Consider the following 14,865-nt stretch of genomic DNA (forward strand, 5'->3'; position numbering starts at 1 on the left):
TGTCCCCTACCCTGTCCTCTCCTAGACTGCAAGGCTATCTACCTTGGACCCTCCCTCTCTCTGTTCATCTTTCTTCTAGAATACAAGGGTAGCACCTGCACCCCTGCTGTGACTCATAGCCAGAAAGAGGATGATTAGGAAGTGCCTGAGCCCCCCAAGACCCCATCCTGTACCCTCCCATCCTCCTAGAAGGGACTTGTCCCAGTATAGACCCAGGTGGGAGACAGGTTCCAAGACTACTTCTTTTCCAATCCCATTGGACATAGCACCAGGATGTACCCCAGCCTGAATCTGCTCAAGCCTCATGCTTCAACTCTAGGCAGAAACCTGACAGTTATCCTTGCTGCTCTCTTCTCCCGAATAGCTAACTGGGGCTGAGTCTGCCTGTTACCTCCCCTCACCCCTTCCTCTCCACCTCCAGAGAAAAACATAAAGTATGAACTGCCTGGACCACTTCAGTAGTCTTCCTTGGCCCCCTGCCTTCTTCTCCCCTCCTTTCCTTCTACTCCACACATAGCTTCCAGAGGACTTTTGATGTTTGACCTGCTTAAATCTTTGTTGAGAACCTCTCATCTACCCGAAGCAGTAGCACATGCCTGTAATCTCAATGTCTTGGGAGGCTGAGGCAGGAGTATCACAGCTCGAGGCCAGCCTCAGCAACTTAGTAAGACCCTGTCTCAAAACAAAAATAAAAAGGGCTGGGGATATGGCTCAATGGTAAAGCCCCCCTGCACAGTCTCCACTACAGGGAGAGGACCTAGCATCTTCAGAATAAAATTCAAACTACTGCCTAGGCCTCTCAAGACATGACTTTCCTCCAATCTCACCTCTTATCACTTGTCCATCTGAACTCCCATCTAGTGCCGCACACATTCTGAAGGCTTGTACTTAGTTTTTGTGTCCGATGCCACTGGCCCTACCTGTCCTGTGCCCTGCCTTCCTTTCTTCACTGACTACACCCAACCTTTCCCTCCAACAGCTCCGAGTACATCTCTTCCCAGTTTCACATCCGGGGACATGTTGGTAGCTGGAAAATGGCTATGGTGGGGGCATCTGCACCATGGAAATTGATGAACATTACACATCAAGGTTGGCTTGTCTTTTAAACTCTCATATAATCAATTGATGAGTTTGTTTAATGAATTCGTTTTGCAGCACTAGGGCTGGAACCGAGGGTCTGGCACACACGGGACAAGAGCTCTACCACTGAGATGTATCCCCTGTCCCCTTTCTAATTTTATTTCAAGATGAGACTTGTTAAATTGCCCAGGTTGGCCTTGAACTTGAAGTCCTCTGCCCTCAGCCTTCCAAGTAGCTGGAATTACAGGCATGCACCACTGCACCCAGATTTTGTTTTGCTTTGTTTTTTTGAGGGCTGGATGTTAAACATTTATCCGCATGTTACTGCTTAGGCCAGCTCATATGCACAGGGATGGCTGATGGACGGGTGCCACATACTGCCTCCTGGGGGCTTGGGAACACACCTGTGCTCACCCGACCTCAGCTCACAGGCTTTCTAAGCCCAGTTATTTTCTTGCTCCTTCCTCGGAATCCTGCATCCTTGTCCCTCTCACCATCCTTGTCCCCTGGGCATACCCATTCTGCCAGCTCTCAGCCAGTTGGTGGTTAAGGGGCAAAGGAAGCATGGGGCCAACCTTGGAAAGGGTGGGGTATGACAAAGTGGTGCTCCCTCTGTCAAGAGGCAGGTGGAGAGGGTGGGGTTGGGGAGCCAGAGTCATGAGAGGTTATGGGCTGCCACCACCAGACAGATCATCCTCCCTGTCAGGGAAACAGAATGACAGATAAAGCAGGTGGCACTGGGAGAGGATGGGAGAGGACAGGACCTAGGGAGGAGGAGAGGGCTGGGGATCTGTCTCTGGGCACACTTAGCAACCCCCTCTGCAGTATCCCCCTATCCAATCGATACCAGGATCAATGGATGAAATCGTCTCATTAAGAGCACTGCAGGGAGAGCAGGAGCTCTGGCCGGCGCGCCTCCATCGTATCGGCCTCCCTTGGCCTCCCTCCCTGTCTCCTTCAGCTCTTCCTCCTGAAGCCACCTCTCCTGCAGTCAGTGCCTTCGGAGTCCCTGTCTCCCCCTCCCTGCACTGTCTCTCCCTCCCTGCACTGTCTCTGTCCTCCTTTGCTTCTGGGTCTCCATCTCTGTGCCTCCATCTGTCTGTGACTCTGTCTTTCCCTCCACTTCTCTGTCTCCCTTGTCTCTGTCATCTCAGTCCCCCTCCTCCTAGGTCTCCATCTCCTTCCTGTCTCCCCATCTCCCGCTCTGAGCCCCCTCTGTGTCCCTGTCTTTCAGCTCCACATGTCTCTTCACTCCTGTCCCTGGCACCCCCTCCAGCCTGCTCAGGGGCCCAGATGGCGGGACGTTCACGCCGCAGTGCCTGTGAGCACAGGGCCATGGCAGCTTCTGGGGCTTTTTCAACCTCCGCCCCGGAGCCTGCCGGGCAGCAGTCAGTCATCTGCCCAGCCTGCTGGGGACTCCCACTCACCCCATGGGGCCCTCAGCAACTAGGTCCTCCTCTCTACACCACATACTGCTCCCATGGAGGAAGACCTCCCCGCTGCTGAGGGGGTTAGCAAAAACCATGGCTGTCCCTCACTTTCCTCAGGAACTTGGGCAAGGAGATGCTACAGGCACCCCGACTGATGGCTTTTATTTCCTCTCTGAGGGGCATCCTTCTTGACATCTAACTGAAAGCCCTCTTGCTGTGGCTTCATATGCCCTCAGTCTTGTGACTCAGCCTCTTCCCAGTGCAATCAAAACCTCCATCAGCAAGCATCTGGCTGGGAGGGCCAGCTGGGTGCACACCCCAGAGGGAATGGGGACTCGGAGGATGTGCCCCCTGGGGAGGGAACTGACCATGGCCAGCACTGGGTGAGACAAAGAAGACTGAGGTTCAGGTAGGCATGGGAGCCAGAGTCAGGAGAGGTTATGGGCTGCCACCACCTAGGTCCCAGAAGGAGCAAATGCTGGCCCCACCTCAGCTTCCCCCACCCGCCTGGCAGAGCAAAGCACCTCTCCCCGGGAGGCTGGCAGAGTCAGCATGTGCACACACACCCACGCCCCACGCAGCCCAGACACAACACGCCCACCACGGTGCCATGCGCGCCCACCTGCTGGCACCACAGAAGTGTCCTACCCCCCGCCTCCCCTCCACAGGATAGGAAAGGGGCAGAGCTGCTGGGGCCCAGGCTATTGTGGCAAAGGAAGGACAGCCAGAGCCAGTGTGATGCGACGGTGATGGGGTGGGGTGGGGTGCATCTGGCTAAAGGTAAGAGCTAAGTCCTTACAACACTGTGGGGCAGAGGTCAGTGGGGTGGAGGGCTTGATTCCCCTGAAAAGTGAACACCCTCCTGTCTGCTCTAGCCCCAGCTTACACCTGCTTCCCAGTCCTAACCCAGAATCCTCCTCGCCCTGTGCCTGCACCACCACACCCGCCCACCTGCCCTGGCCAGGTCCCACCTGGTCAGGAAGCCCCTTCCATGGTGTGCTGTGCTGGTTCAGGCCCCTCATGCCTCGGCCCCTGACGTGGGGAGGCAAATTCCCTCGTTCCCAATCAGGGAAGGTGGGCCAGTCTCTCCCCACTGCCCCAGGGGGCACCAACACCTGGAAGAGGAGAGTAGGAGAGAAGGGCACAGAAGGATCCATGTGCTGTGGCACCTGCCCACTGGCCTCTCTCCTTTTGAAGGACCAGTCTGAAGGGTTATGGGCCAGGTTAAGGGCTGGCTTTGAGGGAGGAAGCCCAGCCAGCTGTGAGGCCCCTTGGTGCAGCCCAACATGTGTGGAGTAGAGGCCAGTGGGGTCCCCCCAGGCCACACTCTGTCTCTGCACAGCTCCAAGAGGGAGAACATCTTCCTCCCCTCAGCCCAGATCCCACAGCTCACAGCCGTCTGCCCCACAAAGGAAGCCTGCTCCCTCTTCCACATGACAGCCCTTCAAATATTTGAAGACAGCTCGCCAGTCCCCGCTGAGCCTCCTCTCCTCCTGACTAAACAGCCCGCTCCTCAGAACAAGATCTCAGATGCTCTGGCTTCAAGTCATCTTGCCATGCTGGGCACTGTCATCTACCTAGAGCCACCCTGGTTCACAGCCAGCCTCCTGACCCCAGGCCAGGCCAAGACTGCTCCCTGCATGACCCCGCATGACCCCAGGCCCAGCCACCATGCTCCTCCTCACTCCCATCTGCAGGCTGGCCTCAAATCAGTCACCAGTGCCCACTGAGCTAGGTGAATGCTGGGGACCCCCCATCACTGCCCCTGCCTGCTACACCTTCTCCAAAGTCCCAAATGCCTTCCAGGGACCTGTCTTTCCCCACATGCCAGTCAGTACTCGTTGTCTATCCACATAAAGCCCGCCTGCTCTGAGAAGTCTTCCCAGACAGAATACACCTGCCCCTGCCTGGGCCACCTCCACACTCAGAAACTGTGTGGCACTCACGGTAGTCACCCTCCAGGGTCCCCGCACATCACTACATGTCCCTCTTCCCATCCTCCCTGCAGGCTAGCAGCATGGAGAGGAATGGAGCCCAAGAGAGGAACCAAATCCCAGGAGGCAGGAGGAGGTGACGGGGCCCTAGAGAGAAGAGACACAGCTGGCAGGAACCAGCCTGGCCCACACTCCTACCTGCTCATGGTACTCGATGCCCATGCTGAGGGTATTGACCAGGATGGCGATCATGATTCCCCGGCCAAAGTATTTGCTATCCACAATCTTCCGGAAAGTGTCACAAATCAGCTTCCAGAAGGCCAGCACAGAGCCAGGCTCTGTGACAGGGCCCAGGCTCCGTCGCCGCCGGCTGTGGGGGTCCCGGAGGTCGCTGTGCTGGGCATCCTGTGTGAATTCATAAACAGCCTCGCTGTCTGAATCAGGCACCTCGTGGTCGGCAGGCTCCAGCTCCCCTGCTCCCGGCCGGGCACAGTAGGGACAGCTGTCAGGACCACAGGCTCCACTGTCTGCCTTCAGACAAGGGCTGGAGATCTTGCAGGAGCTCTGGCAGGCGCCTGGAATAGGAGAGTAGAGGTCAGAAGCAGCAGGGCTCTCACCTGGGGCTCTCCTGCCGTTGGTGGAAGCACTAAGTGAGGGAGGAAGGCTGGGTTGTCACAGTGTTGAGGATGCCGGGCACTCAGTGGGCCGGGGTGCTGAGTGCCCCGCAACACAGGCAGTCCTGAACACAATGTGCCCCACATGTCAACAGCAGCCCATTGATGGTACTGCTGAATGTCCTAGGGTTCAGGCAGAGAGGTGGCCTTGATGTCCTCTGAGGTCCTGTACAGCTTCTATGTCCTGGAAGCCTTCAGCAAGGAGCTTGAATTGGGTCTGTACCAACACCCCTCCAAGGGATTGAGACCCACCCAAACACATACACTCGTCCCCACACACACCAGACATGTGCACATGTGCCCTACATGTACTCACTCATATACACACTGTGCACATGCTATTTGCACAAAATAAACATGTACAGACACCAAACATAAGAACACACACTCACACCACCCAGTGCATATATGCCAGACCCCTGTACACATGTGCATAATAAACCAGAAAAAAATCACCCACACATGTCAGACACCTATGTGCACATGAACACCAGACACATGTATTCATGTGTGTCTGGCTGCAGCTGCAGGGAGGCAGGTGGCTGGAGAGACCACCCCTGTCTGAGGGACCCACCCACAGGTGGTGACTGTCTCACTCCCCCATGACACAGGTGTTCCACCCATCAGACCAGCAGCTCCAAGCACCTGCTGCTCCTGCCTGGGATCTCTCTGTGGAGAGGACATGAGACTTGGCATGGGGCACAGTCACACACCATTTCTCCACGGGCTTCAGAGTTGGATGGCTTGCACTTCACTCACGGAACAACCATGGGCAAGCTACGAGATCCCTCCAAGCCTCCTTTATCTCATGCATACAATGGGGACCCTATTCAAGCTTATCATCTGAACTGTCCAGAGGATCCAAAGGGACCTGGTCTTCCAAGCAGGTGACACGCATACCACTGGGACAACAGTGGTTAGATACTATTGCAAACAGTATAGAGCAGAGCGCATAATGGGTACACATTACACGGCAGCTGTTATCATTACAATGTAGGCATTACGGTCCCCATTTTAACCCATGAGAAAATTAGGACTCAAAGAAGTGACGAAACTGGTTGAAGATGCCAGGGCCATAAGAAGCAGCCTGGGAATCTGAGCCCCGGTCCCTCTGAGTCCAGAGCCCTAGTCTTCTCTGGGACACCACCCAGCCCCAGCCCAGCGTTCTCACCCGTGCTCTGCGTCTCTAGCAGCTTGTGCATGGAGCTGTAGGGCCCGGGTGGGATGTTGAGGCTGGTGAGGGTGGGGGGCCCGGAGCTGGGGGCCACCTCTACTAGTGCCTTCTCCTTCAGCATCTCTGGTGGAGGGCTGGTGTGCACAGTGGGGTACACCTTCCCGCTACCCACAGTTCTGCCCGACGCCTCAGATGGGGACCTGGGAGGGGGTGCCGGGCAGCGGACTGGCTCCAAGTGGCAGTCGGCATGGTAGAAGCTGTGCACAGACTCCGCACCCCCTGGAGGGCCCCCAGAGAGGGTGGGTGTCGAGGGTGGTGGCAGCATGAGCCTGCGGGACCCGTTGGCATCCCTGTCTTGGATCTCTGGGCTGGCCCGGGGGGCCCTGAGCGTCCCGTTGCCCAGGTGGTAGTGGTGGTGGTGATGGTGGTGGTGGTGCACCAGGTGGTGGACAGACAGGCGGCGGTGTGAGCGAGAGCAGCTGCCACTGGGCTGGGGCTCCTGGCTCCTGAGGGCCGCTGGGCTGCTCAGCAGTCCGGCCCGCACACCCACGGCCCGAGAGAGCTGGGCCAGCCTGCGGGCTGCCTTGCGGATGATGTACACCAGGTACTTGAGCAGCTCCTCGTAGCAGCTGCCCGGCTCAGAGAAGCTAGCCAGGGTGCTGGCGTTAGACAGGAACCGCACACGCTGCTCCCGCATCAGCTGGCTTTCCCGCTGCTTGGTCTCCGAGAACTGCGTGGCAATCACCACCAGGCACAGGTTGATCATGAAGAAGGAGCCCACCTGTAGGGGTGGGGACAGGAAGAGGAGATGTCCTGAAGAAAAGGGAATCGCAATGCCAGCCACCACACAGGGAACTTTCGACACCACAGGTGTTGGGCTCCATGATTTTCCCAGAATGATCTTATTTTATTCTGCCAAGCTTGGGAGATGATGCTACTAAAAATCTTTCCATTCAAGTGGTAAGAGAGTTGAGGCTCAGAGAGATCAAGGAAGTCACCGCAGATTACTCAGCTAATGCAGAGAAAGTCTAAGACTTGAACTGAGCCCTGTGAAATTCTAAGGTGTTGCTGTAATGATATCCTGGGAGGTTACCTCCCAAGGTCCCTCCCCCAAATACACCCACCGTTGGAGACTCTAAGCACCTCTCCCCAGGAGAATAGAGAATGCTATGGACATCAATGCAATATTAGGGACATGGCACCTTAAAATTGGATTGAGACTTTGAGATTTGTTCATAAGATTCCTACTTCTAGTCCCAATTCCAGTTTAGGGGAGATCCTTAACCACTGAGCTTCAATATCCTCATCTTAAAATTGGGACCACTGGCCTGGCCTGGACCCCTTTTCCCTGTGTCTCTCCCCTCACCTAGTGGGGCAAGGGCCGAATCCACACTCTACAGACAGGACAGATCACCACTCTGCCTTTCCCCTGCTCTCCCAGCCCCCATCTCCATGCCTCAGTTTCCCCAGGATCCTGGGGAGGCCATCGCTTGGACAGTAATCCTGAATGATGGAAATGAATATTTATGGTGACAAAGCAGATTTTTTTTTCTACATGGTGTCCTAGTAATTATGATAATTAGCTTCACTAGTGTGATTTCAGAGAGCTGTTTGGAAAGATTTTTAAGGGGATGTGTGGGAGGGTGGAAACAAGGCCCCTTAACCCTCTGGCTACTCCCCCATCCCCAACCAAACACCGGAGGACAGCAATAATTTTGAGACTGGCTTCCCTGAAACACCCACCTTGCCCCCGAGGAGACGGTCAGAGATGGGAACAGGCCTCTATCAGGCTTCACCCCAAGCCCAGCCACTCTTCCGCACCAGGGAAAGTGACAGAGGCAAGAGTGGGTAGCCTTGGGGACTTGCTCATTCGCAGGGCTACCCTTCAGTCTCTCTCATCAGAAGAGAGTAAATCTTAATCTCTTTAAAATCTCCTCTCAATATCTGTCCCTCCATCTGGTTCTGTTGTTGGCCTCTTGGTAACATGGTAAAAGAGCTGGAAATGGAGTTGACACCCTGGAGTTGAATTCTCAGCCCACTAAAGCCTCTTACTTCCTATGTGATCTGGACCTAGTGACCAACCCACTGGGAATCTGAGTTCTCACTCAGGGGTTGGAGACCACCATTCCTGCACCAGAAACCCCATAGGAGCCTATGAAGACCTAGCAGGCAGCAGATGTTACAAAACACTTCATAATGCTGCTCCACCCAGCAGAATTAAGCTACAGCTTAGGCAAAGCACAAGGTGAAGGCAGATAAATGAGGACAGCCCAGGGTCCTCATCTGTAAATTGGAGATGGTAACAAGATCACAGTGAGAATTAAATGCCCAGCAAATAGAAGTGCTGAGAGCAGGAGCCTGCACACAGTAAGTGCTCAATAAATATCAGCTATAAGTAGTAGCACCAGAATTATTAACTACGAATGGTAGTGATTAAAACTATTAAATATTGCTGGTTTTGCCTGTCTTCTATCTTTGTAAAGCCCTGGGATTTCTGAGCTGGGAGAACAAGAGATTGCACAGTGTTTCTCAACACGGATTGGAATTTGGGGTGGAACAATTCTTTGCAAATGTTTTAGGATGCTTAGCATCTCTCCCCTCCCCCCAACAAAATGTCAACAGTGTTCCCCTAGTCCTCCTAAAAGACAGAACCACACTTTTCCATTTCTGAATGGAAATAGGGCTCTAGAAGAGCCTTATTCCTAGGTAAAACCCATCTGCTTTATTCACGAAGAATCAGAAGCTCAGGGTGGGGTTGGGAGCCTCCTAGGAATGATTTATGCAAGGTCATAAGAGTAGTAAGTGGTAGAATCAGGCCTTGACCTTGGATTCCTCCTGACTCCTCATCAGGTGTCCTTCCCACCACAGGACAGATGCCTTCTCTATGGGACTTGTCCTAAGAGCGAAGAACTTCAGACCAAGCAAGCCTTTCCCTCTCTGGACTGTCCCCACCCGTGCCCTCAGCATCTGCCATTCCCATGGGGGCTGGAGGGGTCACTCACGATGATGAGGAGGATGAAGTAGATGAAGTTGTAGAAGGAATGAGCATCCATCACAAAGTACATGATGTCGACCCAGCCCTCCAGTGTGATGACCTGGGGAAGCCAAGAGGGACAGGCTGACTCTAGGCCCACTAAAGCCTCTTCCAGTCTCCTCCAGTGGCCTGGGCACCCACTCCAATTCCAAGAGCAACCACTCTCAGGCTGCACCACGTGCTGGGGCTAGCTTCTGGGGAACATCCCAGGACCCCGGTGGTCCCACCTGGAAGATGGCAATCCAGGCATAGCCGATGTTGTCAAAGTTGATGGCACCCTTGAAGGGGTTGTGCTCGCCTGCGGAGCAGTTGGTATAATACTGGTTCCAGTTGACACAAGTGGTGTTGCTGGAGCTGTTGTAGGCCTCGTAGTCCAGACCACAGGGCGGGCCGCCACCGCCCTCCCCGCGCAGCGTGGGCACGCTCCTACAGGACCGCATGCCATTCTCACGGGGCTGGGAGCAGATGAAGGGACTCTCGTCTTCATTCTCTGTCTGGTAGTAAGGCTCCAGGTCCACACTCAGGGGACTGCAGGATGGGGACAGCCACAGGAATGAGGCTGAGGAGCGGGGTTCTCCATGGAGGGAGCCAGGAAAGGAGAACTGGTGTGGGTACATGGAAGCATGCAGGGCGGCAATGGGAAAGGGACGGGGCAGGGGCAGGGATTTGTGGACAAGGGACACCAGGAGGGTGAGGGCTGAGTCAGGAACTGCAAGAGTCAGGTGCTGCAGGATAATACCCTGGTACAGGGGTTTTCAAATTTCACTACACATTAGGACCACCGGAGGAATTTATGAAATCCTTGTCTCCAAGACAAATCCCAGTCCAGTGTGATCTGAATCTCTGGCGGGGCCACCCAGCCATCAGGAACTTTTAAAACTCTCCAGGTGATTCCGACGTGTAGCCAAGTTTGAGAATCAGATGTGTCTCAGATATGACCACAGATACGTAGATGGCAATGGGAAGCCAGGGAATCGGGGAGGTCCTAGCCCCATAGTCACTTCCAGGTCACCCTCCTACCCTGTCCACCACTCACAGGCTGAAATTCTCAGGGAGGAAGCATCGGTTTCGGAGCAGCCCTGCCCACAGCTGGACACCAACGATGCCAAAGATGAAGAAGACGAAGAAGCAGAGCAGCAGGACGTTGCCCAGCATGGGCAAGGTGTCCAGCAGCAACGTGACAAGGATGCGCATGCCTGTAGGGGCAGAAGCCACGCTGGGGACGCCAGGCTGGCCGAGCTAGGCTGACTGCCAAGGGCCTGGCAGCATTCCTAGAGGGGGCCCATGGGGCGGAGGTGGCCCACCTCCAACTGGAGGGGAGACCAACAGCCACCTCTAACTCCCTGACAGACCCTGAGCCCCCGGCCCACATTGATCGTACACAGTACCACCAACAACAAGCCAGTGTGACTGTGCTCTGAGTTCCATGGCATTCTCCCAACATCATCCCGGGGTGGATGATATCACCCCCAATTTACAGATGAGAAGTCTGAGGCTCCCTGAAGTGACGTGGCTTGCTCAGTATCAGAGCTGCTAAATGTAGGTGCCAGGACTTAAATTTAGGCTCTGTGCTTCCAAATCCTGCTCCCCGACACAGGCAGACACACACACCTCCCACTTCCTTCTCTCACTAGACATAGTCACCTGACCTTTGTAAGTTATCACCACTGGGGTCATTGGGTAACTGAGGCAGAGAGCTCCAGGAGGGGCATTAGCATGTGGGGATTTTACTTTGAGAGCTGGCTGCACAGCCGGAGCAGCACATCACCAGGTTTCTGAAGCCCCCAGCCCTGAGTCGGTGCCCTGCTTGATCCAAATCCTCAAATCAGGATCCAAAGAGACACAACCTTGTTTTCTCAGGAGCCCATCAGTTAACAAATCCCCTATGGGGGAAGCCACTGCAACCCCTTCCTCAAAAGCCCTGTTAGGGATCATTCCCCCTCCTCACTCCAGGGCTAGGACCCAGCAGCTGGTCAAGCCTGAACCAGCCCTCAACCTAGCAAGCCTTTGTCAAGCAGGAGGATCTCTGGTAGCTGGTTCTGACCATCAAAGTGCTGCTAGGGCTCCCAGCCCTTCCAGGACAAAGTTGCTAAGCAGCGGCAGCTCGTTAACCCTCTTGGTGATTGCAGTCGCCCTGCCCCCACCCCACCCTTCTGGCCTTCTTGCTCAGTCCTTCTCCCCCTTTGCTCCTCCCATCCCCCTTCAGCTCTTCGGTGTTCTAACTGAGATCAATTCCTCAGGGTTCGCATTAAGGGAATTACACCGGTGGTTAGACAGAGGTCTATCAATCTGCCAGCCTGCACCTGGGGCGGAGAGGAGGCAGGCACGCCCCTCTTCTGGAGCTCCTGTTAACACCAACACACATCAGAACCCCCCTCCCAGGACACACACAGCATCTCTGCCCTCCCAGAGGCAGCCGCATAACACACACACACACACACACACACACACACACAGGGCTGCTGTTACATCAGTATGTCAGACACACAGTTGGGCACAGAGCCCCAGGAACATGCTCCCCCAACCCCCACTTGGGACCATCTGCAGCTCATGTAGGTTGGGGAGTTGCAAAGGGGGCCTGAGCAGAGGTGGGGGGGGGGCAGGTCGTTGGGGAGCTAGAGCTGCCAAACCTTCTCTGGCTCCAGAAACCAATGCGGTTTAATTTAGATAATGGTCCCGGCAGTGACTGCAATGAGTTGGAAGAGGGTGGGAAGGGGGAAGGGGATGCAGGCAGAGCCGAGAGGCTGAGGCGTGGAGTGGCCTTGTCTTAAGAGAAGTCACGTTCGGCGTGGCCAGTGTGGTCTCGCCAGTGAGAACCAGACTGCGTGAGAGGATGTTCTGGCCAGAAAAGGCCATTAGCACTTGGCACCCCCTGTTCCTGGCCTATCACCTGTTCCCACCCACCCTTATTCCCTGGAAAGGGTCTCTAAAATGTTTCTGAGATTCTGACCCAAAGTCAGGCTAAAATGGGGTGAGGGGGCCTCTTCCCAGATAACTTTCCCAGGGCCACAGCCAGGGGTCTGTTCGGTTCCAGTGACCCTAGCTTCCTGCTGAGCTCGGCTCTGCCACGGCTGGCAGCATGAGTGGTCAGGTGAGGATGCAGTGGTGGGTGGAGCCTGAGACTACTTTTCCTCTTGGGGCTCTGTCCAGGGGCTGAGAGCCGAGGGGTCACTCACTGGGCACCCGGTTAATGGCCCTGAGCGGTCGCAGCACACGGACTGTCCTGACAGCTGAGAAGCTGACGTTCTGCAGGTCCAGTGAATACTCCAGCATCCTGCAGGGAGGGGCCCAGAGGGAGGCCCTTTGAGTCTGAGGCCACCACAATGTCAAAAGAGGTCAATGAAGAATCCTGCTCTGGGGTCCTCCCTCTCCTCCTCTGAGGGACACTAAAGATTAACTCTATGTCTGAGGAGTAGGGCCACCCCCAAACAAGGACAGACCCCCCCACCCTCAGAGAAGGTAGAAACAGGAAGAAGACCTTGGAATGCAGAAAAGTACAGACCAGTGAGCTAGGGCATGACAGGTTTGGCCCCTGAAGGATTTCAGGGAGGAAGCAGAGCTGTGACTGGGCCAGGGTGGGGGCCCATCTGATCCACTGCTCTTTGACCCCCAGCCCGGGCCCTTACCCCGCAATGACGATGAAAAAGTCAAGTCGGTTCCAAGTGTCTCCCAGGTAACACTTCTTCCCAAAGATGCCCAAGGCTACCATCTTCACTACCATTTCCACAGCGAAGAAGGCAAAGATGAAGTCATCAAAGGCCTGATGTGTGGGGAGGAGAAGCTGCTGAAATCGAGAAGGGGGCGGGGGAATATGCCCACCACCACCCAGCCTCCACCAGTTGGGTCAGGGCCTCTTGCAGAGAAGGAGTCTGGTATTATGATCAGGAGCTGCCTACACACACACACACACACACACACACACACTCTCACACTCACCTGCAGGATCCGGCAGCGCTGGGAATCACAGGCGATATCCTCACAGGGCCGGAACATGCCCAGGGTCACACAGTTGAGAAGAATGACCAACATGCTGATACGCTCAAACCAGGTATCAAGTGTCAAGGAAACAGCCAGTGGAGAGGGCTGGAGCTGAAGCTATCCCCCACCCCAACCCCATCCTGCCCTGACACCTGTGCCTACAACCTCCCAACCCCACTTGAGATGCAACCAGGTACGATGGGAGGGCCCTGGCTCACCTTGGTCATCTTTCCTCTCTGGACCCAGCTTGCTCATCTGTAAAGTAAGAAAAGCCATAAATACCCTGACTATTTGCACAAGCCATTTGGGGAATAGAATTGATCGTGCTTGTGGAAATGCCAGACACCATGAGTTTGCAGCTGAATTTGATCCTATTCTCTCCACCTCACAGGGTAGATGTGAGAAGCAAGTGAGATAATGTATGTGAAAGTGTTACACAAACCTAAAGTCGGATTATATCTGTCTTACAGTTTACCAAGCACTTTCACACAATGCCACAGTTGACGCTCACAACAGCCCCATGGAGCATCCAAGGTAGATCATTTTATTCCCCAGAACCTAAGGAAACTGAGGCCCGGAGAGCCAAAGTCAGGCTGACATCATTCAAGAAGCCAGGACAAGACCGAAGTTTATGCTCTCTTGATCTACGATGCCATCTGTCCTCTGAACACCACAGCTGCTCAGGCAGGCAGGGAAGGGGCTGTCTGACTGTCCTGGTACCAGGAAGAGAAGAAGGTCCACAGCTGCAGCCCCTTTGCCACAGAACCAGAGCCCAAGGTTCAAAGCCCTCAGTCACGTCCATGCATTTCAACACTGAGGCCTCACGCCATGCCAGACACTGTGCTCTGGAGAAACCCCAGTTCCCAGAGTGGCCCTGATGCCCTCACACATTCTCGTGCCTTCCAGCCCAGACAAAAACAGCAAGCGGGAGGGGAGTTCCTTCTAAACCCTGCTTCTTCCCATGTGGTGGGTCCTGTGGAGGGACTCATTTTCAACCCACCCGTAGGAGAATATACAAGATGGCCTTTGGACCTTAGAAGGTTCCAGGCCCCAGACTCACAGATAAATGACCAAGCAGCCTACTTTTCTCATGGAAAATATGAGCAGGGAGGTGGAAGCAGGAGTGGGCAGGACAAAAAGGCTAGAAAGAGTGGGAGATGAGGAAAGGAGACTGCCTAGGGAATGGAGGTAGAAGGGGATCATGACAGCCCTACAGCCAGACTCAAGAGCACAGAGCACATGGAATCTTCCTGTCTTAACCTTACTTCTAGAATAAGATTGCTTCAGCTAGGCATGAAGAGGCCAGCAGGAATGTCCAGGGGCCCAAGGGCCTTCCTCCCAGCTGATCCCATCTTTGTCCTGAATCTCAGGCCCCACCCCCACCCAAGGCTGATGACTCCTTCAAGCCCCCTGCATCCCTCCTATCCCCTCTTCTGTCACTCAGGCTCTTTTCTCTGTCTACCACCTGTCCACATCCCTGTCTACCACCTGTCCCTGGTACCCTAGGACTCCCATTAAGACATCCTTAAACTCCACCCCTTTACAAGAATGAGAGTTAAAA

The 14,865-nt window shown here is 54.8% G+C and overlaps 1 protein-coding gene across 10 annotated transcripts in view; it reads right to left on the reverse strand.

Moving 5' to 3' along the window:
- Cacna1g (calcium voltage-gated channel subunit alpha1 G) overlaps positions 1–14,865 on the reverse strand; it is a 64,401-nt gene that overhangs the window by 43,091 nt on the left and 6,445 nt on the right. For 8 of the 10 annotated variants that reach the window (XM_058571517.1, XM_058571516.1, XM_046420549.2 and 5 more), the window contains exons 2-9: positions 13,263–13,374; positions 12,953–13,086; positions 12,503–12,600; positions 10,363–10,522; positions 9,554–9,854; positions 9,295–9,387; positions 6,290–7,073; positions 4,643–5,019 (exon numbers count right to left, since the gene is read on the reverse strand). In XM_058571517.1, coding sequence (XP_058427500.1) covers positions 4,643–5,019; positions 6,290–7,073; positions 9,295–9,387; positions 9,554–9,854; positions 10,363–10,522; positions 12,503–12,600; positions 12,953–13,086; positions 13,263–13,374 — 2,059 coding nt within the window. Of the gene's footprint in view, positions 1–4,642; positions 5,020–6,289; positions 7,074–9,294; positions 9,388–9,553; positions 9,855–10,362; positions 10,523–12,502; positions 12,601–12,952; positions 13,087–13,262; positions 13,392–14,865 lie in introns of those variants that run through there. The other 2 variants (XM_058571514.1, XM_058571513.1) reach the window with 1 other exon arrangement.

Source organism: Marmota monax, unplaced genomic scaffold, assembly GCF_021218885.2.
Source record: "Marmota monax isolate L192 unplaced genomic scaffold, Marmota_monax_Labrador192_F-V1.1 WCK01_AAM20220418_F8-fsc00064, whole genome shotgun sequence".
Taxonomy (NCBI): Eukaryota; Metazoa; Chordata; class Mammalia; order Rodentia; family Sciuridae; genus Marmota; species Marmota monax.